This window comes from Mytilus edulis, chromosome 3 (assembly GCF_963676685.1).
Source record: "Mytilus edulis chromosome 3, xbMytEdul2.2, whole genome shotgun sequence".
In the NCBI taxonomy this organism is placed as follows: Eukaryota; Metazoa; Mollusca; class Bivalvia; order Mytilida; family Mytilidae; genus Mytilus; species Mytilus edulis.
The window spans coordinates 22,136,870-22,161,239 of NC_092346.1; the positions used below are offsets into that span (position 1 = coordinate 22,136,870).

General features: G+C 33.5%; 1 protein-coding gene across 2 annotated transcripts in view; it reads right to left on the reverse strand.

The window, feature by feature from the left end:
- LOC139514217 (mitochondrial import inner membrane translocase subunit Tim9-like) overlaps positions 1-13,452 on the reverse strand; it is a 35,305-nt gene extending 21,853 nt beyond the window's left edge. Inside the window, exons 1-2 of one of the 2 annotated variants that reach the window (XM_071303066.1) lie at positions 13,344-13,452; positions 6,390-6,450 (exon numbers count right to left, since the gene is read on the reverse strand). In XM_071303066.1, coding sequence (XP_071159167.1) covers positions 6,390-6,443 — 54 coding nt within the window. In that variant the 5' untranslated portion in view covers positions 6,444-6,450; positions 13,344-13,452. The other variant, XM_071303067.1, reaches the window with a different exon arrangement.
- Between the last annotated feature and the right edge of the window lie 10,918 nt (positions 13,453-24,370).

Below are 24,370 nucleotides of genomic sequence, written 5' to 3' on the forward strand. Positions count from 1 at the left end.
TCACTGGAATCAGAATATTCTCTAGTTTATAATGAAATTAAAATAAAGTGTACTTTTAATACCTAGTATTACAAGAGGCTCTCAAGAGCCTGAATCGCTCAATTTTTCAATTTTTTTGTTTAAATCATTCATCAATGATTATTTTTGCTTTTCAGTGTGTTCTAAAATATGCCATTCAAACATTCTTTGTATCTGTCATATTTTCTTCACAGGCAAAAATAATGCATTTTACCCCTAGCAACATTGGCTATTTTTCTTGAAGTAAAAGGAAATGAAAGAACATTTAAAATTAATAATAATTAGAGTTATCTCTCTTTGCATATTTTAAGTCAGTGTGTAGAAACCAAAAAAATAACTAAATCTATATAAATTAGGTTAATTATCTCCTTTCAAATATTTCAGACCAAGAATATCTTCCTTTATGTACATTCTCTGGTCATGTACTGGATCTGTGTAAAGTTTAATTAGTATTGGTACAGTCATTTAAGAGGATTTGTGCTTATCTCCTTTGAAAAAAATCTTAACAGAAATATCTTCCTTCATGCAGGTTGTGTACAAAAACTGTGTTAAGTTTCATCAATATTGATTAATCTGTTTAGGAGTAGTTACGCTTACAGACTTGTTGCCATTTATAGCTATATTTAACTAAGTAAAATCAATTATCTCCCTTAAAATAATTCCGCCCAGAAATATCTTCCTTCATGCACATCCTCAGGTTGTGTACTACAACTGTGTGAAGTTTCATTAATATTGGTCCATCCATTAAGGAGGAGTTGCGTTTACGAGACATATGGACAGACAGACGGACGGACAGAGTGATTCCTATATACTTCCCCAAAACTTTGTTTTTTGGGGGGTATAAAAAACACAAATTAATACAAGTTACCCTAACGATTGTTAAGTTTTAAGTTAAAGTGAAATTGGTTCAGTAGTTTAAGAGAAAAAGATTTTTTTAAGTTAGCAAACAATGAAAAATTGTGTAAAATTATCATTAAAGGGCAATAACTCCTTAAGGCGTCAACTGGCATTTTTAGTCATTAAACTTATTTGTAGATCTTACTTTGATAAACATTTTTGTTGTTTTCAGTTTATCCCTGTCTATATTAATATTCAAGATAATAACCAAAAACTGCAAAATTTGCTTAAAATTACCAATTAAGTGGCAACAACCTCACAATGAGTATCGATTTGTCTGAAAATTTCAGGGCTGATAGATCTTGACCTAATAAACACTTAAACTCCTCAAGATATTTGCTCTAAATGCTTTAGTTTTTGAAATACAAGACAAAAACTGCATTTTAACCTATTTTCTATTTTTATAAGTTTCATAAGTTTACCTGCAATTGGTTCAGTACTTTCAGAGAAGAAGATTTTTGAAAGTTAACAAATATGATGAACAAATTGTGTAAAATTGTCTTTAAAGGCCAATAACTCCTTAAGGGGTCAATTTACAATTTTGGTCATTATATCTTATTTGTAGATCTTACTTTGCTGAACATTTTTGCTGATTACAGTTTATCTTTATCTATAATAATATTCAAGAAAATATTAGGGGGTTCTTGTTGAGACTGCTTTATTTAAGCCTTTAGTACTCCTTTTTAAGATCAAAGGTAGATGATATTAATCCACAGTGTTTAAGAGTTTTCAACACCTTACGTTTGTAATGTAGGTATTACATATATACATCAATTTCAGATAGTCACTAGGCTTACACTTTCAGGTCAGGTGAGCTAAAAATATAGGTCACAGGAAAGTATAGATATTTCAATTGTAATCCAAAGGTAGATAATTTTGAGCTTTTTCAATGATATAAACATTTTTAAAGTCATCTGGGGCCATAACCAATCAATTTTTTTGATTGATTTTTGTACCATAGCATAAAGTAACAATAAATAGTGTAATAAATAAACAATTATATTTTATGGAATGTGTATTACATAATTAAATTAACAGACTTCTGTCATCTGAATTTCCCATCAGAAGTATCCACTAAAGCTAAAATGCAACAAATTCTTAACATTGTTGACAGAATGTAATACTAGAGGCTCTTAAGAGCCTGTGTCACTCACCTTGGTCTATGTGCATATTAAACAAAAGACACAGATGGATTGATGACAAAATTGTGTTTTGGTGAAGGTGATGTGTTTGAAGATCTTACTTTACTGAACATTCTTGCTACATACAATTATCTCTATGAGTCTATCTATAATGAACTTGGTCCATTAGTTACAGAGGAAAATATTTTTTTTTAAATTTACAAAAATTTACAAATATAAAAAAGAAGATGTGGTATGATTGCCAATGAGACAACTGTCAACACAAGACCAAAATGATACATACATTAACAACTATAGGTCACTGTACGGCCTTCAAGTTTATGAAAATTGTTAAAAATAGACTGTAAAGGGCAATAACTCTTACTGACAATTTTGGTTATGTTGACTTATTTGTAGATCTTACTTTGCTGAACATTATTGCTGTTTACAGTTTATCTCTATCTATAGGTTGCATTTCTGTAAATATTGACAATGCAATTTCCCATAGGAACTCCTTTTACGGCTAAAACTGTACCACTTTTACTATGAAGTTTTGAAAAAATCTTATCCTTGAATTGAAAGTTCATATGCACTACAATTTTTTTCAAAGGTCAAAATATAGGGCTGTGCGGCATATTTTCATTGTTTATATATCCTGAACTTTTCAGAGTTTAAACTAACACTAATTTTCTTAACTACCCCTACCTCGAATGAAGGGTTACCACATATTATAATTTAACAATATCCACATGTATATTTACTGGTAACATTCCCAAGTTATGTCTCTATGAGATGGAACACAGAGAGTATAACTGGGAACCAGTTTGTAAACAAAATTAATTTTCTATGAATATTCTAAATCTCCCCAAAAGAGGCGTGGTTTGAGAAACAGCTGTATTTACAAAGTGCAACCTATACAAACATTTATTCAATAGAAAACTCTCTAAAATCAGTTTTTCTAACATTAATACTCATTTATTAGAATTATAGCCTGAAAGAAATCACTGTGTATACCCTAAGGTTTTTTTTACTGAACATTACCGGTATATAGCCCTCTCCCCTGTTTCAATTTTTAAAAGAATTTGAAAACAAGACTTTAATTATTGCCAGCTTACCCTATTTGTATATTTTCTAATATAAAATGCCTAGAACCTGTTTAAAACTGTTTTGATAACATATTGAAAGCATATCAGAATACTATAAATGTTATGTTTAGCAGTCATTCATTACAACATTCAAGATTATATAAAATATCCAATCTTGCCTCTGTCTCCAGTCCACATCTTACTGTATGCCTATTTGTCAATTAAAGTTCGCATTTTCTACCTCAAATGGTCAATTTAGAATTCTTGTCACAACAGTATCATCTGTAACCATATAGCTGACACAATTTACCTAATAAATATACTAGAAGTGTTCAAACAAAGCCATATTTGCAATAGTTGTACATGTATGTGTGCAGATACCAGTCTAAGATATAAATTCACTTAAAATGTTATAGAGATGACTGCTAACATCTTATTTTTGCATAACTTCCAAGCATAGTTATTGTTTTCTATATCAAGAACTAACAAGAAGCTGTCACAACGACAGCAAACCGAATTTATTAACATTTATTTGTGTTCTGGCAATATCACAAGAACCATAACTGATGAATGCTGAAAGTGAAAATCGTCAATATCAAATTTGACCTCCATTTTGTAGTCAGTATCAACATATTAAAATTTGAAAAGCTTAGATTGAATGGTTCATTTATAGTAAATGCAACAACGTGAATGGAAACGCCATTTTACGATCTTTCAAGAACCATAACTCCTGAACAGTAAAATTCAAAATCGTCATTATTGATTATTGAACTTGACCTCTATTTTGTCATCAGTAACAACATATAAAAATTTCAAAAGCTTTGGTTGAATGGTTTATGAGAAAATGCACGACACGACTGGAAACACTATTTTTCAATCTTTCAAGAACCATAACTCATGAACAGTAAAAGTCAAAATCGTCATTATTGAACTTAACCTCCATTTTGTCATCAGTAACAATATATTAAAATTTGGAAAGCTTTGGTAGAACAGTTCATGCGTAAATGCACGGACACGACTGGAAACTCCATTTTTCAATCTTTCAAGAACCATAACTCCTGAACGGTAAAAGTCAAAATCGCTATTATTGAACTTGACCTTCATTTAGTTGTCAGTAGCAGCATATTAAAATTTTAAAAGCTTTGGTTGAACGGTTCATGAGTTAATGCACAGACAACATTTGATTGCCGCCTGGCCGCCCGTCCACACGCCCGACCGCCGCCCCCCCCGCCCGGCTGCCCGCCGTACATCCCCAAATCAATAACCGACATTTTTGTCACAAAAATCTGGTTAAAAATCATAAAATCATAGCATTTACAAGTCAAATTAACTGTTTTATGACCCAGGGGGTAGGCAATTTGCTATGTTTTTTGCCCATGGGGCCTCAAATTTTCTAAATTATTCTGCTGTTTCTAGCAATTTGGAATATTTAGTACATATTCAGGATAGACCACACTACTGTAAGTTTTGTTGAGATATTTTTGTATTTCTAGCTTGTATTTTTTATGCCGTGGTGACAAAAAAGCAGATTTAGGTGTTACGGCTTACTTTTGGGTTATCGACAGGACACAAACACCCCATAAATGATATTCAGCAAGGATCAATAAGTTTCAATGACTGCAAAGAGTAAATATAAGCACTTCTTAACAATTTAACTTACAAATATGCAAATATTATGAAATAATTTTGTATTCAGGACTTTAAGTAAACTATGCATACTGTAAACTGTGAATTTATGCTGAGTCATCATATCTAAGGCCCAGGTTTCTATCAATCTTCATGAAATATTTATAAAACCTCATATTTGAGGTAATTTCATTAAAATCTGTGATAAAGCAAATTTGGTCAAATTCTGAATGTTCTCTTTTTTCACCCTCTATAGGTTGCATTTCTGTAAATATTGACAATGCAATTTCCCAAAGGAACTACTTTTACGGCTAAAACTGTACCACTTTTACTTTGAAGTTTTGAAAAAAATCTTATTCTAGAATTGAAAGTTCATATGCACTACAATTTTTTTCCAAAGGTCAAAATATACATGAAATATAGGGCTGTGCGGCATATTTTCAATGTTTATATGCCCTGAACCTTTCAGAGTTTAAACTAACAATAATTTTCTTAACTACCCCTACCTTGAATGAAGGGTTACCACAGATTTCAATGTAAACAATATGCACATGTATATTTACTAGTAATAATTACATTCCCAAGTTATGTCTCTATGAGATGGAACACAGAGAGCATAACTGGGAACCAGTATGTGAACAAAATTAATTTTCTATGAATATTCTAAATCTCCCCAAAAGAGGTGTGGTTTGAGAAACAGCTGAATTTACAAAGTGCAACCTATAATAATATTCAAGATAATAACCAAAAACAGCAAAATTTCCTTAAAAATTAACAATTCAGGGGCAGCAACCCAACAACTGGTTGTCTGATTCATCTGAAAATTTCAGGGCAGATAGATCTTGACTTAATAAACAATTTAACCCCCTCTAAATGCTTTGATTTCAGAGTTTTAAGCCAAAATCTACATTTTAAAACCTATGTTCTATTTTTAGCCATGGCGGCCATCTTGGTTGGTTGGCCGGGTCACCGCACACATTTTTTAAACTAGATACCTCAATGATGATTTTAGGCCAGGTGAGCTAAAAATTAACTAAACACGTAACGTATCTGTTTATTTTATGACCAAACACATAGATAATGAAGATAACTTTGTCTAAAACAGAAATCTGTCTCAGTAAATGCACAATTTTTTTCAGGATTTTGACAATCCAAATTCTTTTTTCTTAAATAAATAAATTAAAATGGCCAACCTATCAACCAGTCACCTTAGTTTTTGAGGATGTATCTGGAACCACAGATATACTTTTATTTGGCCTTACAAGGAACCTATATAAGTTTGATATCTCACTAATAACAAAAAATCTGTAATTTTTTTTTCAAGCAGTCATTGAAACCATAAAAATAATGTCATGGACAATGGACAAAGGACAGAGGATATATGCACATAATGTTTGTGAATCCAGTATTAAATCTATCTTCTTTAATATATTAAAAGCTTTAAACAAATAAAAAATTATGCTGTTGCTCTCATCACAGGATTGTTAAATGATTGTTATATACCTATATGTCTTGCATACTACAAAGATTTTTTTTCTGAAATTAATGTTCTAGATTTCACAAAAACATATTATGCACATCTACATGATATGTGCAACTTATATGTGAACTTTGGTCTTGTAAAAATCTGTCTAGTTATTACCTGCTTGACTGTGGCTTCTGTATCCATTTGTGGTAAACCTCCCTGTGGATTCATGTTGACTCTGCAATATTATATATACAAGATATATAGAATGAAAATAAAAATTTCTATAAAAACACGCAAATACAAAAAAAAATATAAAGCTGGACCATGAGTGCAAGATACGCCTGTCAGGTTTTCAAAGAATAAAGTTCAATAACTCCTCAACAATTCTCAATGTCTTATAAGAAATATATAAAAATCAGAAGGGAACTTACATCAATAAATATAAACAATTCACAAAATGTTCATGAGACCTAGGCCTGCTGAAAGCATTTTTGAGTAATTGTCTGAAAAATGTAAAATCCCCCTTTATTTAAATGAATAGAACCATGTAACTCCAAGATGTAAAATTCAAATCTAAATCAAAAGGGAGCTCATATCAAAATATATAAACAATTCACTAAAATTTTTGAGAAATGTTAGGAAACTGGAAAATCCCCTTTTTTTTTTTAAATGAAACTGAAGGACAAGAGCAAAGCCTTGAAGCAAATGTTATCAACTGTGAAGGGAAATATTCTTTACTTATTTGCAAACAATCTGATACACTTAATTGATGAATAGTCCATTTGCCAATTACCGATTTGATTCGGTTATTACACACTTTTTAAACAAATTACTTCCCTTTGTCAATCATCGACTGGTTCCATACCGGACAAAATTGGCTTTTGCCAATGCAATGCATGATGAATCAAAAGAATTTAGCTGCTAACTCTCCATTGTAAACCAGATGCTTCGCAGGGCGCAGCTTTATATGACCGCAGAGGTTGGGGCAAGTATGGACACAACATTCAAGCTGGATTCAGCTCTAAATTTGGATTGTGATTAAATAGTTGACACAGCATAGGTTTCTGACACAGAATGAATGTGGTCTAATGAACTTAAATTTTTTTGTTTTCTCTTAGAGCAATTCACTATGCTGTTGAATATTAATCCTCTCAAAAAAATGTTTGAAGAAATTTTCTTTTTTATTATGAAATTTCAAATGAGAAAAATTGAACCCAATTTTTTTAATCACATTCCCCTTTCCCTTATTCCAAAACTAATCTCAATTAAAATTTCTAATGGAGTTTGCAACAATAACTACTCATTTAAATACATCATAAAATATTAAGATGTAAAAAAACTGCTTGTTATCACTGAATGGTAAAGATTATTTTAATTTATCAGTTGGTAGTAAAAAGTGAATATACATTGTATATTGTATATAACAAAGATTTAAGTTGATTCTGGACAAAGAAAGATAACTCCAATTAAAAAAAAATCTTGCTATTGCACAATATTTTGCAATTAGATATTTCTTGCTTACCAAGTTATAGTGCGAAAACCAAGAAAATGCTTATTTGGGCCCTTTTTGGCCCCTCATTCCTAAAATGTTGGGACCAAAACTCCCAAAATCAATACCAACCTTCCTTTTGTGGTCATTAACCTTGTGTTAAAATTTCATAGATTTCCATTCACTTTTACTAAAGTTAGAGTGCGAAAACTAAAAGTATTCGGACGACGACGACGACGACGACGACGCCAACGTGATAGCAATATACGACGAAAAATTTTTCAAATTTTGCGGTCGTATAAAAAATTGGCAAAAATTTATGAAAATAGTTAACAATTGACTATAAAGGGCAATAACTCCTTAAGGGGTCAATTGAAAATTTTGGTCATGTTGACTTATTTGTAGATCTTATTTTGCTGAACATTATTGCTGTTTACAGTTTATCTCTATCTATAATAATATTCAAGATAATAACCAAAATCTGCAAAATTTCCTTAAAATTACTAATTCGGGGGCAGCAACCCAAGAAAGGGTTGTCCGATTCGTCTGAAAATTTCAGGGCAGATAGATCTTGACCAGATAAACAATTTAACCCCCATGTCAGATTTGTTCTAAATGCTTTGGTTTCAGAGATATAAGCCAAAATCTACATTTTACCCCTATGTTCTATTTTTAGCCATGGCGGCCATCTTGGTTGGTTGGCCGGGTCACGCCACACATTTTTTAAACTAGATACCCTAATGATGATTGTGGCCAAGTTTGGTTTAATTTGGCCCAGCAGTTTCAGAGGAGAAGATTTTTGTAAAAGCTAACGACGACGACGACGACGACGGACGAAAAGTGATGGGAAAAGCTCACTTGGCCCTTTGGGCCAGGTGAGCTAAAAAGGGATCTCTAATTACAGGGTCAATTACGGGAATTGGCAAATATATTGTTTCAGAGACATGGTCAATCGATCTATATTTCGTATTGTGACCTGATTCTGTAAATAAGTAGACGTGCTTGTACATTGTGTAAGTTCGTGACCTTTGTTTTTGACATTGTTTTTGCCCATGTGCAACAATATATAGGTCAGGCCTATTGTATTATGTATTTTAACATTCCAGAATAAATTTGAAATCAAATAACAAACATTGGCAAATGAATATCTCGTTAAATAGAGTAATTGGGACATACTGGCTCCACGTTAAATCTCCATACAAAAATAATAGATTTTTTACATGTGGCTTTCGATGGTCAATTGGAAAATTCAGTATTTGACACTTTAAACATGTTTAAGATAACTATAACTATGTCACAATGTCATAAATGCATCAAAGTATTTTTTCATTCCATTAGCATTCAATGACATAGAATAAATTACTTTTACAGGCAAATACTTGGCAGATTTTGTTTTATCAAAATATACCAAATCATTTTCTGATCATAAAAAAAAAAGCTCACAACAAGACTTAAAAAAATAATACACTTGGCCTTAAAAAGGAATATGAGCACCACATAACCTAAAATTAGACATGATAGTTGACGAGTCATTATTTCCATGTTAACAACATTGCTGAAAAGATTTTCCCAAGAATTCAACGAAATTCTACGAGAGGAGTAAAACATAAATAGTGGAAATAGATGTTTAAACAATTATTATGCAAGATCATTCTCAACTTCTCTTTTGTAGTCAATACTAGTGAAAATGCAATGAAAAATGTGTGGTTAGTTTTTTTGCATGATGTCATGATTAAATTGGAAATCCAGCAGAGATGTATCGAATTTGCAAGAACAACAACCTTACACATGTTACAAGCATCGACGATAATTGTTCCAAATATAAAGAATTTTTTTTTGAGCAATAACCCCCAAAGTCAATACTAACCATTCCTTCAGGGTATGGAAACTTTTATGGTATATATTTTTGGTATAATTTCAGAGAGATTCATACACTTTAACACAAGTTATTGTTGGCCCCTAATTCCTTAACTATTGGGACTATAACCCGCAAAATCAATCCCCACCTTCCTTTAGTAGTATTGATCCTTCTGGTAAAAATTTATAGAGATTCATCCACTAAAACAAAAGTTATTGTCCAGAAACTAAATGCGTCTTCAGACGACGACGACGACGCAGACGCCCAACATGATACCATTATACGACGCAAAAAATTGTTTGCGGTCGTATAAAAACCTAAGTTTTTCTTTTCTAAAACAGTTAAATAACCCCTCATCTGAAGGACATTTCCTCATCTCAGACTTTCATAAGGGAGGGTTTCCCAACCTGATCATAAGAAGATCTGTTTACCCACAGTCGTTTTAATTTTAGTGATATATGTATGAAAAAAAATATTAAAAAAAATACATTGAACAGAATTTTTTTATTGAATTTTTTCATACATATATCACTCAAATTCAAGAGACTGTGGTCAGGAACATATATATTAACTAGATATACTGTTCCCAGCTGTGGTTTATCATATTGGCACTGGCTATGGTTACATGGAAATGTAACAATAATAAAAATATTGTTACATCGGAGATTAATTGCCAGAATGAAAGGTTGGGTAAGGAACTGATTAATTACGAATGTAACAAAAATTATTGAGGCTACGGTTACATTGGGTTATTGTTACATTAATTCACGTCAATGTACGCTGGGACTAGAAATATAAACTCGATGAAAACTTTATTTGAATTTTACAAAATTGCATACAATTTAAAAAAAATTATTTGTAATATTAGTTTCTACAAATCCAATATGTTGTTTTTGGGAGCATGTCTTAGTCCAACGAATCTTGGTGAAACCTAGCAGTCATCGCAAACGAGTGATGCAGCAATATGAACGTCAGTATTTCATACTCTAAATTCCATGTTACTATCCTGTTTTGCAGTTAAAGACACTTTCAATGTCTGTCATGCTTCAGCTGATAAATATATTTTTTTACTCTTGCGATCAAGGATTTGTATATAAATATCCTTGGTGCGATATTTAAACTTTAACATGTGCATACCTGTCAACCTGTGACAATGAAAATGCAGGTCATGACCTGCATTGAAGAATCAAATCTCAGGTCATAATGCGTACAAACTTTTTCAAGCTGAATTTCAGTATTTATGGTACTTTTTTCTTGTAATTTAAATCAAAGTTACTTGGTTAAGTAATTTTAAATCTTATTAATTATTATTTCATTGCACTTTTAAAGATTTTTTATAAATTTGTTTAACACAGTCTTGTGTTCTTTATTTTACCCTCAAACATCAGGATATAGTTTAAGAGTAATTTTAAAGTGTTTCAGACCAGCTATTCAGCCTTCAAACACATCATCCTAATCATTCATTACAATCCATCTTGTTCATTGAAATTATACGATAGTAAAATATAGTAATACAGTTAAAGGAAGTATAGATGTACAAAATAATTTTCAACTTTTTTTTCAAAATTGTATAACATGTATAAAGGTATAAAAATAATGAAAAGTTATATTTCAATATGTATTTGAATTTTATTTTTTCTAAGATTTAATCTTTTCCCAAAAAAAAACGGAAATATAAGGAATAATTTTGAATGGTGACAAATAAGGGGAAGTAACTCTAGTAGAAATATGTTTGTAAAAACAACAGTGCAATTTATTTACGACCTTAAGCTAAGGTAATTGGTGTTAATTAACAGTGTGTTTGACACCAAAGCTGTTAAGTGAAGCCATGCACTTAATGGGTCACTTCATTTGACAGTTTACACAGCTAGATGAACTTTCTGTTCATGGAACAATTACGAATTTGCCGGTATTTCAAAGGAATATTACTTATGAAATCAATCTCAAGGCTAAGAAATACGGGTGAAAACTAGTCATTTTCGGAATTCCCGGGTTATTCAATGACCCGACGGGTGTCCCGGGTGATCCCTCAGAATTGTGAAAATCTCGGGTAACACCCGCAGAATACGGGTTAGTTGACAGGTATGCATGTGAGGTTGTAAAATGATTTCATTACCGTTCATTATTGAGGGTGGTAAAGGGGGTGCTTGCACGAAAAAAACGTGAAATAAGACATAATTTCACGTTGAACGTGAAATAATTTCTGTAATGAACGTTGCATGAAAAATAAATACTTTTATTTGAACCTTGTGTGACTGAGTCACTGTCTTCTTGTATATATTAACTCTTTGTTTTACTTGATATTCCCGAATTATAATACACATTTATGATATAATTGGTTTATGGCTTTTAAAAAAGTATTTCTTGACGATCCCTGCCAAGTCTTAGAATTTTATTTGAAAAATATCGAGCACGCAAAATAAGACTTTGAAAATCATGATGCATGTAAAATTAAATAAGCAGAAAACGTTGAACGAGGCACCCGTCTTGCACAACTGAACGTCAAATAAACAAGTAAAAACATGTTGAACGTGAAATAAAAAACGGTGATCACGTTCCACCAAAAAAACAACCTTTACCACCCTCAATTTCCATATCCAGCTAAGTACTAGTCAATTGCGAAGGCAATTGATTTTTAACATTTGCTGACATGACATTGAAAGTGGTTGAATCAGTGTTTTCATTTTCAGAGTCCAGATAATTTGTGATAGTAATTTCATTCTAATTGGATTCTTACTATACAAATCCTTGATTGTACAGACATTACAGATTACAGATTGATGAAAAAATAAGGTATACAAGTTTAGAAGGTTGAAGTTTAATAAATCTAGCATACATTAAGGTTCATGTGGACCCTATGGCTAAAATGGCCGTATTTTCACCTCAAAATTTACTCGGAGTACAGACAAACCTGCGCATCTGTAAAAAAATTCAGGCATAGCATGCCCTAGATAAATGAATTTTAAATATGTTTTATGTTTTAGAAAAGTAAAAACTTACCAGGATTTTGCCGTGCACTTTTTTTCATTTCTCCAGAAGGTGCCAAAATAAACTAAGTTGGGAAACAGGTTTGAGAACTTCCCCACAGGTAAAAATTAAAGTGAGCATTTTTAATTGACATGGACATTAGATGGACAATAGATACCCGACAATAATTGGTTATTTAAACTGTGTACCTGAGTGAACCATATCAAGGTAAACTCAACTGTTTGTTAATTTTATCGTCTTCTGCAGAGACGAAAAAAAGTGTATGGCAAAATCCAGTTAAGTTATGAATTTTCTAAATCATACAATGCATTTGAATTCTATTTATCTAGGGCATGCCATGCCTTAAAACTTTTCCAGATGCACAGGTTTGCCTGTACTCAGAGAAAATTTTGAGGTGAAAATACGGCCATTTTAGCCATAGGGTCCACATGAACCTTAAGTGCATCAATGTACAAATGTAACAATATCGCAAAGTAACCTTAGCCTCAATTTTTATTGTTACATTCGTAATTAATCGGATCCTTACCCAACCCTGTACTGCGGCAATTATTCTCCAATGTAACAATAATATTTTTATTATAATTGTTACATTTCCATGCCAGTACCTATCAATAAAATATCATATTTTATGATCTTTTATATAACAATGTTTATTGAACAGCCTGGAAACAGTATATTCCTGGTCTAAACAACAAAATACTTTTAACTAAATTGAATATGTAACTGTTCGTAAAACAAAAGGTATGATTTACAATGTGTCTCAGTGACAATTTTTGTCTGATTTTTAACCTACATGAGTTATAACAGAGAATATAAGTGAGGGAGGGAAACCAATGGTAATGTCATGAGGTATTTATGAACGTAGATCGCTCCGTTTACGGAGCACCAATAACTGCGAGTAATCCATGACAAATCGCCCCACTGGCAAATCTCCCCACATCTAATCGCCCCATTTTTTCACAAACTCGCCCCACTTTCTAAAAAACCGCCCCACTCTTGTTTACCAACTCGCCCCACTTATGAAAAGGGTAAACTCCCATTGCAAATAGTTATAATAATATGCTCCCCTTATGAAAAGGGTTAAAATCCCGCTGAAATACGGCTCCACTCATGACAAATAGATAAACCACTTATAAAAAAGATGCAATCCCGTTGTATATCTTTGTCCCTGCCCACGTCAATACCTTTAAAAACCAAAGTGAAGTGCTATAAAATCAAATTGCTGTTAAGAACTCTGTTTTTGCAATAAAGTTGTATATAAATGTTTCACGCATCAATAGTATGATTATGATACAATTAACAGGTTTCTTTTCAATTGTTATACAAATAACTAAGCTTACAAGCATAAAGTTATTCTCCAATAATGATACAAAAATGTATTTGCAATTATATTTTAAGAATGTAAATTTTTTTTAATAAATTTCGTTTTTTTTTTGTATTCTGTCTGAGACTACTATAACACATAGTGTACTCTCAGTACTGGTCATATAATTCACGTGATCTATATTCATGATATTGCTTTTCGGCCCGGTCAATTATTTCCGTTACGGACTGACAAGGATTTGTATAGTAAGTCTAAGTAACTTTACAAATCCTTGGGACTGGCAATGAATACTGAATTACATGTAAACATTAATTGTGCATGTAATTCAGGATTCATTGCCAATCCGTATTGGAAATATTGGCCCTAGTATTCACATCATTGCCAGTCCGTATTGGAAATGAGGCAAATGCCTCATGTCGGAAATTTAAAATAAAAAAGTGGAAACAAAAGCTTGTCTACTCTTTTTTCACAGCGAATGTCTTGCAAGTAGCACTTTCTCTTCACTCTCTGATGTCGCCCCTGCATGTTTTTCTTGACTGACCCATGTTTCTAATTTACTTTTATTTTCAAAGCTTATGGTCTATTGTTTTTAGTTATGTGTCTTTTCTGTACCCGGGTTTGTCTTTTGTCCATTTATTGTCCTACTTTATGATTATAGTAATAAGTGTTGATTTTCATTTGTAAATCTAGTACATTTAGTTTGTTTTTAACTTGAGGTCAAGATCGTCCCTGCATGTATAGTGTCGACTAAAGCGGTACGTATAGTATGATATATTAATACTGCATTGTCACTATATCTAAATTCAGTCATAAAACAAAATCAACAAAGTCAAAACACAATACAAGACAAGAATAGACAGATCCGGTATTCAATGATTTTAAGAATTACGATTGTTGCTTTATCCTACATATCGGTCTAACTTTTGATGTTGCCCCATAAACCTAAAAGTCTTGAATTCCATTGAATCTATATAGTTTGCTTTGAGACCAGAGTATTGTCGAAAAAATAGCTAAAAACTAATTGCGTCAGAGAAGAGTCCGGAAAACGCTCAGAATGCACGATTTTGCGTCATTTTTTTTCAGAGCTTCGGCGGGCCTTTCAATCGGCCCCAGACCCCTCGCCGAAGATTTTTCGCCTCACTTTTAAAAGGGTCTAGTTACGGCCCTGTCAGAGCTGTATCAATCTTAAATGTTGTGGCCATACTTGCCCCAACTGTTCAGGGTTCAACTTCTGCGGTCGTATAAAGCTGCGACCTGCAGAGCACCTGGTTAAATTTATATATGACCTGCATATAATTGATTTAAAATTTTGAATATATTAGGAATATACTCTATATGGAATATGGAGGTACTCATACTAACAAAAGGCTTATACATTGAAGAAGAAACCGAGCGCCATATAAACACCATGTATATGAACCCTATAGTCTATTTTCGACCATTGCGGCCATGTTTCTTGGTGGATAAAACATGTTGATACAATTCATAAACTAGATTCCTAAGAAACATTCATTTAAAGTAAAGAAGTATTAGGAACAATATATTGTTTCAGATGAGAACATTTTTAAATGCTAGCGGCAAATTTGATAAGCAAATTGTGTCATGAAAATAGTCTTTATTTACAAAAAAAATAAACATTTATTTTTCATTACAAATTTTATTTATTACCTTTAGTATAGTTGTTACTTTATCATGTTGTACAAAAATCAAAAATACCAAAAAAAATTCGTGTGGGCCCCAGATGACTTATAAAGTGTAGCTTTCATTTTTGAAAAAGCTCCAAATGATCTTCCTTTGGTGCAAAAATGCCTTTTTTGCAATTAAAATTGAAATATCTTTTTTTAACTCATTGGTGACCTATATTTTTTCATTATAATTTTCAAACAAGCTGTACTTAAACTAATAAACTCATCATAGATACCAGAATTAAAAATTTATATTACGGATTACAAATGTGTCGAGGTTTCTGATTGGATAACAATACAGAGATGTCAGTATATATTCAGAAAACTGCCGGGGTATATACGACGTTTTTTTCCCCAATTGGAACCTCAAAAACGTCATCATAAAACCGGTTACTATGTGACGTAGTCATAAGCTATCAGACTGTCAGAGGTTCACAGAGGGAAAATAATGACGTGCTTCAGTCAATAATACATTTTTGATACAAAATCACGCAATTAACACTTCTAATACTTTAATTTGATGTTAAAAGTGTTATTATAAATTATTACATACACGATAAAATTATGTTCACAGAAAATTAGAAAATCCTTCACGTATGCCGAACATATCAGGTTGGGTTTTTCAATATATATGTTTTGTCAACAAATACCTGCACTGGACAATAACATTAAGTCAGGCGTAATCCGTAATATATGTGTAATTCAGGTCTGAATAACATATAATATTTACGCCATACGCGGGTTTCGTCTACAAAAGTCTCATCAGTGACACTCGAATTAAAAAATGTTTAAAAGGCCAAATAGAGGACGAAGTTGAAGAGCATTGAGGACTGTAATATATTTGCTATGTAATAATACAATCCAGTTTCTATAACTAATTTATTAACAAGTACATCGTTTGATGGTCAGACTACAGAATGACAACATGTGTATAAGAACTTCAATTGATCTATTTAATTGCATGTTTATTTAAGAACGGGCAGACATGTGAGAGTTGCTGATCTGTCAATTATAATTACTGTAACAGATGATACGGTAATAAAGTGAGGTGAACTTTATAACACTTCTCCGGCCTTAGATAAAAACAAATTAAAAACAAATTAACTCAATTACAGAAAATTAATGTCTTTTCACGGCTACTGATTGATAAGTCCATATCAGTTTGAAAACAAATAAAAATGTCAGATCACAAAGATTCATTCGTTAAAGTTTGTCTGCACTGAAACTATAATGTCCTACTATGAAAATAAAAATTAAAATGTTCGCACTGGTCTTGTTGTTATTTCTTACACTAATTGATATGTACACACATACACTGCGAAGTACTTAATGCACTTCAAACGGTTGTGAGGATTATTATGCCTCTTTATAAATCAACCATTTATTTCAACACAAAATCCTTTAAATGCGATGGTTCTTTTCTTATTCTCTTCGGATAGCGTGGTTCCATTTGTTCAGTCAAGTTTGACGATTTATCGATTTGCGGTTGTTCGGTCTCAGGAGTACTTATCGGTATAGTTATTTCTGGCTCAAACAAATCACTGTCATTGTCACATTTTCCTTCATTTTCGTTGTTTGTGCAATCGAAGTTTCGTACTCTGATGTGGTCAATATGTCTACGAATGACACGTCCATCTTGCAATTTAATATGAAATGAAAGTGGTCCTGATTGTTTTATAACTTCTCCTGGAATCCATTTAATCTTTGAACCAATTGCGAAATTTCGGGCAAATACTCCCTGTCCTACATTAATTTGTCTGTTCACAGATTTCTTATCGTGATAATGTTTCTGTTTTTGTTGTCTTTCCTGAACTCGCTTCTCAATATTTGGAAAAACTTAATCTAGACGCGACTTGAGTTTCCTTTTCATAAGCAATTCTGATGGTGCCAATCCTGTCGTTGTTTGTGGCGTTATACGGTAGTTAAAAAGAAAACGGTTCAACTTTTCCTGGACAGTTCCTTCTTTGATTTTCTTCATACCTTCTTTGAAACTCTGAACTGCTCGTTCAGCACAACCATTACTAGCTGGATGCCACGGCGCGGAAGTACGATGTTCAATTCCATTTGATTTCACATAATCGGCGAATTCCTTGCTAGTAAATGCGGCTCCATTATCACTAATAATGAGATCACATAATCCATGTGTTGCAAACGTTTGTTCAAGTTTTGCAATCGTAGCTTCGGATGTTGTAGAATTCATTACGTGTATGTCTATCCATTTTGAATACGCATCAACCATAATTAGAAATGATTTGTTCATGAATGGTCCTGCAAAGTCTATGTGTATTCTTGACCACGGATGGCTCGGATATTCCCACGGATGTAACGGTGCTTCTGCTGGTAACTTGCGGTTTTCCTGACAACTATAACAATTAACTACAGTTAATTCCAAGTCATTGTCCATTCCCGGCCACCATATGTAGCTTCTTGCTAGACTTTTCATTCTAGTAATCCCTGGATGTCCTTGGTGTAATTCATTTAACATGGCTTCACGTCCTGGTTGTGGTATAATTACTCTTCCTCCCCACAATATGCATCCGTCCTGACTACTGAGTTCATTTTTCCTACTATGATACGGTCTTATTTCTTCATTTGGACATTTTGACGGCCATCCATTCAAAATGTATCTAAGCACCATAGATAGTATTGTGTCCTTGCGTGTCCACTTTTGAATTTGTTTAGCATCAACTGGCGTAGTGGCTAAATGTTCTATTAATAATATAGTATCACCTGGCGTTGGTGTCTTTTCAATGTTTGTTTTCAGCGGTAGTCTACTTAGTCCATCCGCATTACCATTCAAACTCCCTTCTTTGTATACAATCGTGTACTCATATGCAGCTAACGTCAGTGCCCACCTTTGAATTCGAGATGCGGCCATTGTAGGTATAGGTTTATCTTCTCGAAATAAACCTATGAGCGGCTTGTGATCGGTTATGATTGTAACGGGGTGTCCATACAAATATTGATGAAATTTCTTGATACCAAATATTATGGCCAGACTCTCCTTCTCAAGAACGGAATAATTCTTCTCTGCTGATGTAAGTGTTCGAGATGTATAAGCTATTGGTTTGTCGCTGCCGTCGTCCATTTTATGCGAAAGTACGGCGCCTAATCCATATGGTGATGCATCACATGCTAAGATTAATTTCTTTTTCGGATCGAAATGTACAAGTACTGATGCGGATTTCAACAGCTGTTTTGACTCTATGAACGCTTTTTCCTGTTCTTTTCCCCAACTCCATTTTGTGTCTTTCTGTAGAAGTACATGTAGCGGCTTTAACAAGTGAGATAAATTCGCTAAGAATCTATTGTAATAGTTCAGCATTCCAAGATAAGCTTTCAGTTCTGTCACGTTTGTCGGACTTGGTGCTTTATCGATCGCCTCAACTTTACTTTCCACTGGATATATTCCGTGTTTGTTTATTTTAAATCCCAAATAAACAACTTCTTCGGCCATGAACACACACTTCTGTTTCTTTAACCGAATTCCGATTCTCTTAAATCTAGACAATACCTCAGAAAGAGTATTAAGATGTTCCTCCCTTGTTTTACCCGTTATTAGTATATCATCTACTCGAACCAAAACATTGGCTATACCTTGAACAACATTTTCAAGTGTTCTCTGAAAAATACCTGGGCTGGACGCTACACCATACGGAAGTCTATTGTATCTGAATAAACCCTTATGCGTGTTTATAGTCACATACCTCTTACTGTCCTCATCAAGTTCAATCTGTTGATATGCTTGGTTTAAATCCAATTTTGTATATTCTTGTCCTCCTCCAAGCGTTGCGTATAAATCCTCAGTTTTAGGAATCGGATAATTATCTAACTTTGAAACGGCATTAACGGTTACCTTGTAGTCACCACAAATTCTAATAGATCCGTTCTCCTTAACTACAGGTACTATCGGAGCGGCCCAGTCGGAAAATTCCACTTGCTGAATCTGACCCTCCTTCTCAAGACGTTCAAGTTCCATCTCCACTTTATCCTTTAACGCATACGGCAAAGGGCGAGCCTTGAAGTATTTCGGTACGGCACTCTCATCAACATAAATCTTGGCTTTCATGCCTTTTACAGTTCCAAGTTCATCTTTGAAAACCTCCTTATTTGCTTCCAAGATCACATTCAAATCACTTGATTGATTATCACTTCCAACGACGGAGAAAATATCCTTCCAATCCAGTTGGAGTTTGTTCAACCAGTCTCGGCCAAGTAAATTCGGACCTTTACGCTTCACAATCAGTAATGGCAATTTTGCTCTTTCCTTCTTGTAGTTGACATTAACGATTGTACGTCCTATTACAGGAATCTGCTCTCCCATGTATGTACGGAGTTTAGCACTTGTCGGTTCGATTCTGAATTTCGACTTGTATTCCTTGTAAGTATCCTCGCTCATGATAGAAACTGACGCTCCGGTATCTATTTCCATGGCTATTTCACATTCATTCACATTGATTTGCACTTTGTATGCCTCATTAGATTTATTTCCAAAATGAAAAACTGAGTAAACTTCATTTTCACTTTCACTACTTTCATCCTGCTCCATGAAATGAGCACGTGGTTTAAAACGTGATTTAAACTCTCTGTGGTTTTCACTTAAATTCCCATTGGCAGATTTGTTACGACATTTCTTTGCGATATGTCCTTTCTTTTTACAACTGTGGCATTTTGCATCCTTAAACCTGCATTCAGCGGCTAAGTGATTTCCTCCACACCGGTAACAATCTCCTTGTTTCGAATTTCCAGAGTTGTTTCTTGTATATGATTTTGAAACTTTGTTGATTTGTTTCTGAAATGTTCCATTTGTCCCACTCGCTTGGATGTCCTGTGCATTCTTCTCTGCAGTCTCCATAGCGGTAGCAATTTCCAATGCCTTTTCAAATGTTAAATTCGGCTCTGCTAACAGCCTCCTCTGTATGCGGTCACTCTTTATCCCGACGACTAACCTGTCACGTAACATCGCGTTTAACGTGTCACCATAATTACAGTGTTCTGTCAGACTTCTTAGTGCTGCAATAAATGTCCTCACTGACTCATCGCTGTGTCTTGTCCTACTGTTAAATTTAAATCTCTGAATGATTTCTGATGGTACTGGATCTCGGTGGTCCTTCACTAGTTTTGTTAAATCGGCCAGTGATTTCGTTCCTGGTTTGGCTGGTGCTAATAAATCCCTTATTAATTTGTAGGTATTCTTCCCACATACACTCAAGAAAATATCCCTTTTCTGGTCTTCTTCGTCTATCTCATTAGCATTAAAATAATGTTCCATACGTTCTACATATTGTGTCCAATCTTCGGATTCATCAAAAGAGTCTAATTTCCCGTAAGTCGGCATTGTCACTTGTAGAAATTCACATTTATTTTAATATTCAGTTTTTTTTTCCTCGTCGCCAAAATGTGTAATATATTTGCTATGTAATAATACAATCCAGTTTCTATAACTAATTTATTAACAAGTACATCGTTTGATGGTCAGACTACAGAATGACAACATGTGTATAAGAACTTCAATTGATCTATTTAATTGCATGTTTATTTAAGAACGGGCAGACATGTGAGAGTTGCTGATCTGTCAATTATAATTACTGTAACAGATGATACGGTAATAAAGTGAGGTGAACTTTATAACAAGGACCAAAAAGGCCTAAAAGTTTTGTCAAACTATTGTAAAATTTAAGCGATTTCTGTAATTAAGGTTTTTTTTATTTCGATATTACCTCTATTTCTCCTATTAGTTCAACAAAAAAAAGGTAACTTTACAAAAATGTATGCTTCTTTCGAAGGCAGATTGTGAGCGTAAATGAACGGTGACCCCATTTTTTTTATTCTATAAGGGAGCTACCATTTGATTTTTATGGGGGGGGAGGGCTAGGATGAAAAATTTTGTCCTGCATTTTTTTTAAACTGTAATCTCTGTCCTGCCTTTTTATTTTTCACTCTAATCGGTCCTGCATTTTTTTTTTTAGTTTATCCTGACTTTTTTTTATTTTTTTTCAAATTTCATCCTAGCCCCCCCCCCCCCCCCCCCCCCCCCCCCCCCCCCCCATAAAAATCAAATGGTAGCTCCCTAAGATAAAGTTCATTTATAGAAAAATATAGCGAAATCCTATAATAAATTTTAAAAATGTTTTAGACCCACTAGCAAGGGATTAATTGACAATTTTGGTCATTTAACTTTTTTGTACAATCTAATTAAAATTAAATCTCCTCACTCGCTCATTGCGTGGCAGCGACCAAGCATAAAAAATGAGCGAGTAAGGAGATTTAATTCTAATTAGATTGCTTTTTTGTAGGTCTTAATTTGCTGAACATTTCTGCAGTTTACAGTTTATATCTTATGAGTAAAACTCATTACATTACCTGCTTGATAAACGAATTAGGTATTGACAACTCACTTGGAAAACCAACATATACCCTCACGACACTTACCAAAGAGGAAATCCTGGATAATCATAGGTCTGTTCTATGTTCCTTTGGAATTTCAACCAAAGATGATGAACTGGATCTTCCATCACTGTATGGATACATAAACTGCATAAGTGTCCTTACAAACAACGATATATTGCTTGGTCTTCCAGGTGCTCCACGAAACCTCTTTCTAAATTATTAACATCTATTTTATCAGCAACCAAAGACGGGCTTCAAAGTTATTGTGAAACTGCTTATTCTAGAGGTGGCGTGAATCAGATGTGGATACTTAAAAATTCCAAAGATCTTTTAGAGTACATACAATCTAACTCTCTTTCATCTTGTAATAGTATTAAAACATTTGACTTTTCAACACTTTATACAAGTATTCCACATTCAAAACTAAAAGACAAATTGAAAGAGTTGGTATTGCTTTGTTTCATCAAGAAGAATGGCCAACGAAGATACAAGTATCTTGTTTTAGGAAGGGATAAATCCTACTTTGTAAAGGATCACTCTGATTCAAACAAAAAAATCTCTGAAACTGACATTATCAAGATGCTTGATTTCTTGATTGACAACATATTTGTTACGTTCGGAGGACATGTTTTTCAACAGACTATCAGCATTCCAATGGGAACGAATTGTGCCCCTCTTCTTGCCGACTTTTTTCTTTATTATTATGAGGCTGACTTCATACAGGAACTTCTTAGGAAGAAAGATAAGAAGTTAGCAATATCCTTTAACTCTACTTTCCGCTATATAGATGATGTTCCTTAACTAAATAATTCAAAATTTGGTGACTATGTCGAACACATCTATCCCATTGAACTAGAGATAAAGAATACAACAAATTCAGTAAAGTTGGCCTCATATCTTGACTTACATCTAGAAATTGACAATGAGGGTCGGTTGAAAACAAAACTTTACGACAAAAGAGATGATTTCAGCTTTCCAATTGTGAACTTTCCATTTCTAAGTAGCAACAATCCAGCAGCACCTGCATACGGTGTATATATCTCCCAATTGATACGATATTCCCGTGCTTGCATTTCCTATCATGATTTTCTTGATAGAGGGTTGTTGCTCACAAGGAAGCTTTTAAATCAAGAGTTCCAAATGGTGAAGTTGAAATCATCTCTTCGTAAATTTTACGGACGCCATCACGAGTTGGTTGACCGTTATGGAATAACCGTTTCACAAATGATATCGGATACGTTCCTTACGTCGTAAATACAATCCCCTTCAGTCCCTTTCATAAATGTGACCTACCGAATTAGACTATTTACCGGATTTGTTATCCCATAAGCAACACGACGGGTGCTACATGAGGAGCAGGATCTGCGTAAACCCTTCCGGGGCACCTGAGATCACCTCTGGTTTTTGGTGGGATTCGTGTTGTTTATTCTTTAGTTTTCAGTGTTGTGTGGTGTGTGCTATTCTTTGTCAGTTTGTCCTTTTCATTTTTTGCCATGGCGTTGTCAGTTTATTTTCGATTTATGAGTTTGACTGTCCCTCTGGTATCTTTCGTCCCTCTTTTATGACATTTTAAACAATTTTACCCCATGTCAGATTTGCTCTAAATGCTTTAGTTTCTGAGATATAAGCAAAAAAAATGCATTTGACGCCTATGTTATACTTTTAGCCATGGCTTAAGGAGTCAATTGACAATTTTGGTCATACATGTATTAACTTTTTTAATCTTACTTTGCTGAACATTATTGCTGTTTACAGTTTAAATGTATCTAAAATAACTTTCAAGATAATAACAGAAAACTGAAAAATTTCCTTAAAATTACTAATTTAATGGCAGCAATCCAACAATGATTTGTTCCAATTGTCTTAAAATTTCAGGGCTGATAGATCTTGACCAATTAAAAAAATTTACCCCTTTGTTAGATTTGCGTTTGACCCTTGTGTACTTTTTTGTTTGCGGATGGATCAAATTGTCAGATACAAATTATAAACAAGATACAATAAGGAACGTTTAATTAAAGTTTGAAGATTTTTTAAATAGTTTACGGTGACAGACGGAGGACAACAGATGCCACGTGTAGCATAAGCTCACATGGGGCCCTACGGGCCCCGGAGAACCAAAACAAAAGAAGACTCCATGAGAAAATATGTTTTTGAACTGAGAAATATGTTTAATTGCTATATATATATATATATATATAAAAAAAATAGGGGAAATTATGCATCATGATCACGCAGAATAGAAGGGTATGGAGTAATTTGTGACTTTATGGAAGCATGATTAAGACAACTCTCCACAAGAGACCAAAATGACACACAAGATTAACAACTATAGATTGACGCACGGCCTTCAACAATAAGCAAAGCGTAACCAATACCGCATATTCAGCATAAAAAGGCACCGAAATGACAAATGTAAAACAA